Below are 11,272 nucleotides of genomic sequence, written 5' to 3'. Positions count from 1 at the left end.
AAACCCGTGTTGAATGAGTCGTTGCCACCGCTCAGCTTGTCTGCAAGAGCTCTGGACCCCAGAGTGCATACTTATCACTCAGACTGACTCATTATTGTGCACTCTGAACGTAATGGTTGAGCATTTCTCGGTAGATCAGACAGGTCTCCCCATCTCGTTAACCCACTGGGTCACCCATAAGGATGTTAACCCACTGCGTCACCCATAAAGATGTTAACCCACTGCGTCACCCATAACGATGTTAACCCACTGCGTCACCCATAAGGATATTAACCCACTGCGTCACCCATAAGGATATTAACCCATTGCGTCACCCATAAAGATGTTAACCCACACCGTCACCCATAAAGATGTTAACCCACTGCGTCACCCATAAAGATGTTAACCCACTGCGTAACCCATAAGGATATTAACCCATTGCGTCACCCATAAAGATGTTAACCCACACCGTCACCCATAAAGATGTTAACCCACTGCGTCACCCATAAGGATATTAACCCACTGCGTCACCCATAAGGATATTAACCCATTGCGTCACCCATAAAGATGTTAACCCACTGCGTCACCCATAAGGATATTAACCCACTGCGTCACCCATAAGGATATTAACCCACTGCGTCACCCATAAGGATATTAACCCACACCGTCACCCATAAAGATGTTAACCCACTGCGTAACCCATAAAGATATTAACCCACACCGTCACCCACCATCATCAACCTCTCGAGTGTGTACTTAGATTAACGCTCGAGGGGGACAGAGTGCCATCTCCCCCTTGTACACCAGCCAGGGGTCGCTTGAGTGTTTGGTCGGGGTTTAATTCACTCATATTGCTCGCCTCGCCTTACTGCTGCCACTCATCTTTGCCATCTTTAGTGCATTGCCAGTAGTGGTAATAATTGTATTTATTCTAATGTTACTGAGTCTTAACCATGTTCTTCTGTTAATGTGGAAAGATTATATTATGAAACGTTTCATACAAGCCACAAAGCCAAGTAATATATATATATATATATATATATATATATATATATATATATATATATATATATATATATATATATATATGTTTGACAGATATTCGTTATATATTGTGGGACAGTTTCCGATATACACTGAGACAGTTATTTACTATATCTGAAGAACAGGTTTTCGGAATATAATGATATATTTGTTATTATGAACGACAGATATTTACAATGAATGAAAATAGATATAAACTCTGAAACCCCAGCTATACGCTCTGAGAGACTGCTATACACGCTGAGCGATAGCGTGAAGTAATTTATAACAGTGATTACCTTGTTATTATGCCGCGAGAGAAAGATATTGATGTTACGTAACGAGATAAATACAGGAAATTAATATTCGTTAAACACGGGAGAAACTAATGTCCCCCTCGTTAAACACGGGAGAAACTAATGCCCCCTCCCCCCTCGTTAAACACAAGAGCCCCCTATACCAATCATCCCGTCATACAATTCGTAAAAATGGAACGAGTGACATTCATTTGTTATTAATAAGGGGTAGAGGAGCTGCGTCTGGCTGGCGTGCCGCAGGGTCTGCGTCTCTGGCGCTCGGAGTGTAAGCGACGTAAACAAGGCCAAGAATAGCGCGGAGCAGATTATGAGGCGGCGGCGGTGGGATCCCAAAAAATAATATCGTTGCTGGGTCATGGCGGTCGGTGTTAAGTGTCGCGCTAAGACAAACACTAACATCCTCACCCCACCCAACTTCCTCCCTCCCCCACCCCCCTTTATCTCTCTCCCCTATTACCCCATCTCTCACTCCTCTCCTTCTCCTTTCCCCCCCCCCTCAGCCCCCTGCTTTTCCCTGCTCTCATCCACGTCCTGGCTCACCTGACACTTATCCACCCATTCCTCAACTGTTCTCTCTCTCTCTCTCTCTCTCTCTCTCTCTCTCTCTCTCTCTCTCTCTCTCTCTCTAGTTCATCTGGCTCCTCTCACTCTGGCTCTCTCGCCCTGGCTCCTCTCTTAACGCTTCTCTCTCATCCTCTGGACATTATCTTTTTTACTTTCCTTAATAAAACTACAAGCTCTTAGCTTGTAATTTTATTTTAGTTTTATTTATTATTACTATCACCAGTACCCCACCACTACCACACACACACACACACACACACACACACACACACACACACACACACACACACACACACACACACACACACACTTCTACCCTTATCTAAACAATACCCTTATCAGTCGTGTTCATCATTCCTCTTCTTTTCCATTCCTTTCTTTACCAAATGTACTCATACTCCACATTTTGTTATGTGGTGTGTATGTGCATTGGGTCTCTACCGTACACTCATTAATTTTCTACTACATAAACCCTTTTTTCCCCTTTTCACACATTCTTAATCACCTTTCCATCAATTCCATCCACTACCCCAGTAACTCTCCATCCAACCCGTTCTCGCACTTGCTTATAGTCAATATTGGCCTATTAATAAGTGCATATGTGACATACTAATTTATTGTGAATATTTTAGTTTACCTTGAAAAGCTTAATAGAAAACATCAACCTAACCTAACCTTCTTAGTATGTTAAGATAAGCATCTTATTGCTTCATAATTACAATTATTACTTAACTTATACCTATATTGATATTAGAGTTTTATAAAAATAATAAAACAAAACCAAAATATTTAAATAAATTGTAAATTAACTCAGGATATTGTCAAATATTGTATAAATCTTTATTGTTTAATAAAACTGAAAAAGAAATTCCTAATATGAAAACTGGTGTCTAGCAAATCTATAGGAAGAGTTTGTACCTTAAAAACAAAATAAAACTTGGTATATACCACATATGTACTTATTAATCAGCCAAATAATGACTAGAAGCAATAATTCATATATGTACTGTCTTGTGCGAGAGCGGGTTGCTCCATCTCCCCCTCATCCACCAATTCTCTTCAGCTCAATCTCAACTCCCTCGCCCATCAATTCTCAGCCACCGCCTCCAGTCACCATCAATCCACCCTCTTCCTCTACCCGCGATCCACCAGCGTCAACCACTGAGCCAGGACATGACAGGGCGACATTTCATCCGCCGTTATGATGTCTTCACACAAACAGACAGACTCGGACGACACCAACGGCAACAAACAGTTAGCTCACCCACACCGCTGAGAGGCCAAGGTACTCAGCTCTTATTTCTGTGTCTTCTTGCCAACATCTTTTTGCTTTTCGTTGTGTATTTACATGAATGTTTAATTATGGGTATGTGTGGTAGGTGGGTGGTTTGAGTGTGTGTGTGTGTGTGTGTGTGTGTGTGTGTGTGTGTGTGTGTGTGTGTGTGTGTGTGTGTGTGTGTGTGTGTGTGTGTGTGTGTGTACTCACCTATTTATGCTTGCCGGGGGTTGAGCTCTGGCTCTTTGGTCCCGCCTCTCAACTGTCAATCAACTGGTGTACAGATTCCTGAGCCTACTGGGCTTTATCATATCTACATTTGAAGCTGTGTATGGAGTCAGCCTCCACCACATCACTGCCTAGTACATTCCATCTGTTAACTACTCTTGACACTGAAAAACTTCTTTCTAACGTCCTTGTGGCTCATTTGGGTACTCAATTTCCACCTGTGTCCCCTTGTTCGCGTACCACCCGTGTTAAATAATTTATCCTTATCTACCCTGTCAATTCCTCTGAGAATTTTGTAGGTAGTGATCATGTCTCCCCTTAATCTTCTAACTTCCAGTGTCGTGAGGTGCATTTCACGCAACCTTTCCTCGTAATTCATGCCTCTTAGTTCTGGGACTAGCCTAGTGGCATACCTCTGAACTTTTTCCAGCTTCGTCTTGTGCTTGACAAGATATGGGTTCCATGCTGGGGGCCGCATACTCCAGGATTGGTCTTACATATGTGGTGTACAAGATTCTGAATGATTCCTTACACAGGTTCCTGAAGGCTGTTCTGATGTTAGCCAGCCTCGCGTATGCCGCAAATGTTATTCTTTTTATGTGGGCTTCAGGAGACAGGTTTGGTGTGATATCAACTCCTAGATCTTTCTCTCTGTCCTTTCTGTGTGTGTGTGTGTGTGTGTGTGTGTGTGTGTGTGTGTGTGTGTGTGTGTGTGTGTGTGTGTGTGTGTGTGTGTGTGCGTGTATGCGCGCGCGTGTGTACGCGCGTGTCAGTACCTCTGTTTGTCTATCTGCATATGTTCAGGCAACAATAATACGTGGCTGAAACTCACTATATTGACGATAAAAATCAACTTAAAAAAAGCACGTATATGGCCACTTTAGAATTTTCATAAAACCATATTTACGGAAGGAGAGAAGGCAGCCCGAAGCAACACACTCCAGCGGCCCACCGCCGCCCATCACCACGCTGTCGCCTGGGCTCCTATATTTGCCGAGCAAAAATACCCACCAACGATAATTCGACGAAATCTATTTATGAGCGGCTGTCGGGATGCACATCAACCCGTGGCGCTGGAGAAATCTGCTCGGGGCTGCTGATTTCATAAGGCATCGAATATCACGGCTCAGAAATTATGAAAACACGGGTGTGTGGGAATTTGAATAGCAGCTTGGCTTAGTATGTTGCCTTGGTGGTCAGATGTCTGTCTGTCTGGCTATTGATGACGGGGGGGGGGGGGGAAAGTTCATTGATGCTCGCTCCCACCCCACCGTGTCTCGCTCACTCTCTCTTGTTCTAAAGTTTAGTTTCGTGTACATGCATTGTATAAATTAAATGTTTTCAGGAGACTGATATAGGTGTATATACTGCTCTTAAAAATATAGCAGGGAGGAGACCCATGTTGAAGAGAAGTGAGGGTTCGGCCGGCGGTGAACGGACGAGAGAACAGGAGCCGCGTCCTGAACAAAAGAGTCATGTTTTAGGATACATTTCAAAACACAATGAAGGGTGTGGAACCAACAGAATAATATTTGCGGTGGAGGTATGAATTCTATTAGTGGACTCGGGACGTTTGGAGAGGTTTTGGTAGCGAATTCACCGTGCTATTTCTACGTGTAAAGATAACATACTCGGATGGGTGGGCAAAGTCTTGAATGGGACCTCGCTTAGCGGAATCTCGTCTGCGCATAGCTCTATACTGCCATCAACCTTCGATTTGTTATTGTTTGCAGCTTCACCGTGATAAAAGTAATGAGTTATATATAACCTACTTAAACACACTTCTAAGTCGCCGAAGGAATAATCGACCTTACTTACAGAGAGTCCAAGACTCACAAGTGGGCAAGAAACTCGCGTTTTCTTTATTGTTTCGTTTATCATGCAGACAAAACAGTGAAAAGTCAATGATAATCGCTGGGCGGGGAAAATAAACTCTTGAAAATCACACCTGAGCTCGCCCTATGACTTAAAAACACTGGAATGTTACCAGCAGGTGACGCCAGCGCTGCCTCATGCTGGCCGGCCTTGACCGATCCTCTGAGGACCTGGCGCTAGAAGGCTCTTCTGCCGCCACAGCTGACCGAGGCTGCCGTTTGTACTGTGGGTGAGCCACATGCGGGGGTTGTACTGTGTGGCAGTGAGGGGTTGTAGTTTGTGGGAAGAGAGTGACTTTGTGATGGGTGTGTGTGTGTGAGGGCCCGAGTGTCACGATAAACACAGTACTCGTGTCTAATGAGTGTTGGTGGGTGATGAGGGGGGGGGGGCCCGTGTTGTGATCTTGGCCCTTGTGAGTGAGGGTGCTGTGTATAACAAAATCTTGTGTTGTGGTGTTGTGTCTCGTGTCAGCATTATAGCTTAGCTTTGTTATTCACACCAGGAGCGAATGATAGCGTCCTGAACTGTATGTGAAGATTTTAGTGATATAATGTTGTAAGAGTTGTACTATAGGACAAAACTATACCGTATAGCATATAATGGACTGTGTTGTCGTGAAAGATGGGCCGAGAAAGAACGTTTTAGGTAATATATGAGCCTTAGAACATGTTGGTGATCTAAGTGTTGCAATACACGCTCTGACATGACATACCTTCACATCCTGTTAAAGTTGTTATTGTTGCCGAAGCGCTGATAATTCTTGTGTTGCTACGAGGCAGCAATATTGAGGGAGAGCGAGCGAGCAAGAGTTGTCTGACCGTCTCAAGTGTTGTCTCAAGCTACACGTCTTTTGTCAACCTTCAAGAAACATGCATTTGCGATTCCAGAGACTATCAAGAAGCTTGAATTAATGATGCGGTTTGTGAACACGCTGCTGAAATGTGCGAAGGTCAGAGAGAGAGAGAGAGAGAGAGAGAGAGAGAGAGAGAGAGAGAGAGAGAGAGAGAGAGAGAGAGAGAGAGAGAGAGAGAGAGAGAGAGAGAGAGAGAGACAGACACACACACACACACACACACACACACACACACACACACACACACACACACACATACACATACACACACACACACACATACACACACACAGAGCCAGAGCTCAACCCCCGCAAACACAACTAGGTGAGTACACACACACACACAAGCTGGATTGGTGATTCCGGCCTTACATGCATCTTCTCACTCACTTTCTAAACAATGATACCTCCACCTCACTCCTGCCTTCATATGTTCGCGCTTCTATACAATCTTTACTATCTTCAACTCATCAACAAACACAATATTTGTGTATGCCAACCGTTTGGCTGATGTGCTCCGACAGATTAAAAAAAAAATAACAGTATTGAAGCTCCTGAAATCTGGAGACAACGCTGAAGCCTCCCGAAGCTTTCATGAAAGACGACTTTCATCCTGCCACACGAGGGAGGAAAACCGGTTGTATACCAGAAAACCGGTTGTATACCAGAAAACCGGTTGTATACCAGAAAACCGGTTGTATACCAGAAAACCGGTTGTATACCAGAAAACCGGTTGTATACCGGAACCCGGTTGTATACTAGAAAACCGATCGCATTTCAGCCCATATATTTATCATGACGGTTCTAATCACGACATAATACACTGTTTTTAAAGTTGTATTTGTCAATGTCTCATCAATGAAATACAGTTCTGAATCCATTCCTCATTCGATGAATGATGAATGATGCTACAGCCATTAAGTAGCGTGCACAAGCTGCGCAAACTCCCGTTGTACCCAAGCTTTATTAGCTTTATTGTGGTAACAGCAAACAGGAAGTATATAAAGCATGATGATAACATCTTTATTATAAGATAACCGTGATAGATATCTCAAACGTCGACTTACAGCAGCTCATTAAGCCACTCACACAAGACAAATTATGAATAAATATTTTAATTACTTTATTAAAATATTTTTAATATTTTAATATTTAATTATTATTCATCATAAGTATTCCAAACCCAAAATATCTTGCAGGCGATGAGTCACAATAACGTGGCTGACGTAGGTTGACCAGACCACACACTAGAAGGTGAAGGGACGACGACATTTCGGTCCGTCCTGGACCATTCTCAAGTCGATCATTCACAGTCGACTTGAGAATGGTCCAGGACGGACCGAAACGTCGTCGTCCATTCAACTTCTAGTGTGTGGTCTGGTCAACTTCCAAAATATCTTCACTTTACACCAGAGTAACCGTCGACGCCACCATGAGGACATGTGCACTAAATTATCTCCACATTTCCCACCGCTAAATCGTAAAGCTAAAAGGATTAGATCGTCTTAAGCCGCAGTTGAAATAAACATAACACAAAGGATCTAAGTATGATAACCCTTGGGGACTGTGACGTCACGCTTTGTTTACACTCTCTGCCGTTGACACCAGAACCTCTTTCTCTCTCTCTCTCTCTCTCTCTCTTGCTCTCTCTCTCTCTCTCTCTCTCTCTCTCTGTCTCTCTCTCTCTCTCTCTCTCTTTCTCTCTCTCTCTCTACTGCATACCTCACCTCTCTCTCTCTCTCTACTGCATACCTCACCTCTCTCTCTCTCTCTCTCTCTCTCTCTCTCTCTCTCTCTCTCTCTCCCTCCAACCAGTCACCACAATTAATGCAGCGCAATTTTTAGCCGTATTTGACAATAGCGTTAAAATCCGGGTGCTTTAGAGACATTCAAAGCACCGCCATACTTACGCTTCCTCAGCCTCAAATAGTTACGAAGGTGCCTCTAGGATCGCACGCTTCTGGTCAAACACAGTTCCCTACGTTGCTTCAGTGCCAGCACCCATTAACCCTCCATTATAAAACAAGAGTAATCATGATTATATTAATATAATGGGGAAAAATGGGTCTTGTAATGGGAGAGTTGCCTCCCTTAACGGAGAAATTGTGCACCTGTAATTAGGGAGATGGGGTTCCTGTAATGGCGGAGTTGTTTACCTGTCATGGGCACTTGATTACCTGTCATGAGGCAGTTGTGTGGTATGTAACGGGTGTAATTATGTATCTGTAATGCAGGGAGCCGCGTACACGTATAGCGAGCTGATATGTGGTGATCGTGGCCAGCTGTTCGTGGAGGCGATCTGCATATTCCTATCCAAGGCACAGCACCGGTGACGGCTGAGGTGGAACAAGCATACAAGGAGGAGATAAGAACAAGGAGAACAGTTGGAACACAGCCGTGATGACGTAGTCTAGTGCCAGCGTGAACAGTTATACATGAATTAATCGAAATTATATAGCTATCTCCTGGTAACGTTACAATCAATTTATCTACCTCTTGGTAACGATATATCAGCGTATCTATGTCCTGGTAACGTTGCAATGAGCATATCTACTTCCTGGTAATGATACAATCAGCGTATATATCTTCTGATAACGATACAATCAGCGTATCTACATCCTGGCAACCTTACAATCAGCGAATCTACCTCCAAGTAACGCTACATTCAACACACCTACTTCTTTGCAACGTTAGAGTCATTCGTGTCTACCTACCAATATTACAATCAGTTGTGTCTACCACCTGGTAACGTATAATAATCGTGTCTATATACTACCTGATAACGCTAGAACCAGACGTGAGAACATTACCTAATATTATATTATTAACAACGGGTATTTCATTTCACCCAAAGATTCTTCACTGAATTATGTTTTCATTCGTCATTAAAACCGTAAATTTTGGCATTTTTGTGCTATATTTACGTGATATAAGCATAAGTTAATGTATGCTAAAAGCGTGGTATTCGAATCCACGAGTGAAGAAAACGTGAAGAAAAAGGCAAAGATAAGATTCGGACAAACAAGACAACGATTCGGACAAACAAGACAACCGGTCCGTATTCCTGCATCAAGAAACAAAAACAATCGGACGATGTTAAAGAGGAAAACATTTGCATTCATTCTCAAGTCCATCAGCTAGCTGCCCGGCACGGCCCGTAAATCACTACCCTGAAGGAGGACCATCATCCACTTCGTCTCTAAAGTTCAACTCCCTTCGCCCATGAACCGGAATCTCGATCTTCCGATACGAGTTGGAAAGCACCTTCTTGGAAGAAACCTCCCACAAATCAGTTTCTAGCATTCAGAAGAGCATAAGCCACATGGTGTTCCAAGAGTGATAATCATATACCAACGCAAGAGCTGCCTGGACCTTGAAACAACGAGCAGGTTGTCCTTGTCTCGATCCGCTCGTCCAAAATCAGTTGTGAGCGACGTGCCTGAACCCTGATGGAGAAGCCGCTAGTGAGTGCTCTTCAGGAGGCCACAAGGACCTCGCCAGTATCGTTATCGGCCTTCGGGGTGTCAAAAAGCAGCGGCGACTGACAGCAAGGGTTGTCAATGGTCTGGCTCCGAAGGCTGTGGTCACGGACTCTTGATCCGTTACTTCTCGATATTTTAACTCGAACTTAATCACTGTCTTCTGAAGGACGGAGCTCCTTTGTACATATTTGTGTTGTAAACAGTGTTCATAGTAGTTTTGCTTACCAAAATATATCCTATAATACCAAAATATAGAATAAATAAATGTTTTGTCATTGGCAACACTGCAACTGACAGCAAGTGCCACGAGAAGAACCATTGCGCACGTTCCTTTGTTCATTTTGGCGCGAAACAATCGGCGGGGCGCACTCATTTTGGCGGGAAAGGCTCTTGCGTGGCTCACTCGGCCAAGTTGGTGAGGAGGCTGGAGGGTGCTTCAACATTCCCTCCTACCAGCGCAAATTGTCGGGAATGAGATGTAAATAACGATGGGTGAGCGGAGCGACACGTGGCTCGCCAGCAGCCATCACGAGGCACGACACCAGATTAACTCCCTCATCCTCGACATTTCTAAAGCTATTTACAACTCCAGATAATGAAGAGTGCCACTGAGAGCGCAGCGAGTTCTCGCATATCCAGAGGTTAACCTTTGTGTAAGCCACTTTAGCGGTGAAAGCGTGCTTTCTGTGTCCGGGAAATGCAAATGAGGCGAATAAGAAATATAGTATTAGTAAGCGCGGGATCTTATGGCCTGAAGATGACAGAGATGGAACGATGCGGGTGGCTGTCATCTTGGCCGCCATGTTTGGGACGTCGAAGAGTATGTACACGAAAACATATTCCTATACAAGCCATAAACGCCAAAACTCTGCTGGGTTTTAAAATACAGCTGGAAAAGATCACGAGGGGCAAATGGGAGGACCACCGACAAGCCTCCGGCTTCCTGTCCTCATCGAGGCCACTAGTATTAGCGGCCCTCAGATAAATTCAAGAAAATACACATTTTGCTTATTCTGCCTTAACCTTAACTAACCTTAAGGAAGAACCGGAATCTCATCTAATCACCGGAATCTCATCTTCCTCACGAGGACTGGAAGTGTCTCAGTGTCCCCGGTGTTGCCCCCTGGGCCGACGGTTCACCCTCCCCAGGATACAACTCCTCTTACTCCAAGGTGAACAGAGGCATTAGGTGTAGGGGAAACGTCTCGCCCTGCCAGGGAATCATACTCAGGTCCGTGTGACAGTGAAAACCAGCATTATCCTCTCTTTAATAAGACTTAATTGAAATCTTCAGATCAGGCAAAATTGTAATTAAATTTTGTCAATAAAGATGTTAATAATAAAAACTCAGGTCCAAAACTCAGGACTTTAGCAAAGCTTTTGATACAGTGCCACATGAAAGACTGATTAAAAAAATAGAGTCTCATGGTATTGGGGGTGCTATATTAAGCTGGATTAGGGCATGGCTATACCAAAGGAAACAGAGAGTTAGTATAAATGGAATCAAGTCAGAGTGGGAAAATGTTGTAAGTGGAGTGCCTCAAGGCTCTGTCCTGGGACCTCTGTTGTTTATAATATATATAAATGATTTAGATTCAGGTTTGAGTAGCAACATTTGCAAATTTGCCGATGATACGAAAATCGGTAGGGAAATTAATTCGGAGGAGGACTCACT

The 11,272-nt window shown here is 43.8% G+C and overlaps 1 protein-coding gene across 1 annotated transcript in view; it reads right to left on the bottom strand.

The window, feature by feature from the left end:
* Positions 1–10,400, bottom strand: part of LOC138369927 (zonadhesin-like) — a 16,671-nt gene extending 6,271 nt beyond the window's left edge. Inside the window, exons 1-2 of the mRNA XM_069333679.1 lie at positions 10,051–10,400; positions 9,662–9,833 (exon numbers count right to left, since the gene is read on the bottom strand). Of these exons, the coding sequence (XP_069189780.1) occupies positions 9,662–9,833; positions 10,051–10,400 (522 nt within the window). The remainder of the gene's footprint in view (positions 1–9,661; positions 9,834–10,050) is intronic.
* Positions 10,401–11,272: the final 872 nt, after the last annotated feature.

Source organism: Procambarus clarkii, chromosome 30 (genome assembly GCF_040958095.1).
Source record: "Procambarus clarkii isolate CNS0578487 chromosome 30, FALCON_Pclarkii_2.0, whole genome shotgun sequence".
In the NCBI taxonomy this organism is placed as follows: domain Eukaryota; kingdom Metazoa; phylum Arthropoda; class Malacostraca; order Decapoda; family Cambaridae; genus Procambarus; species Procambarus clarkii.
This window is presented reverse-complemented; position numbering and strand designations above follow the sequence as displayed.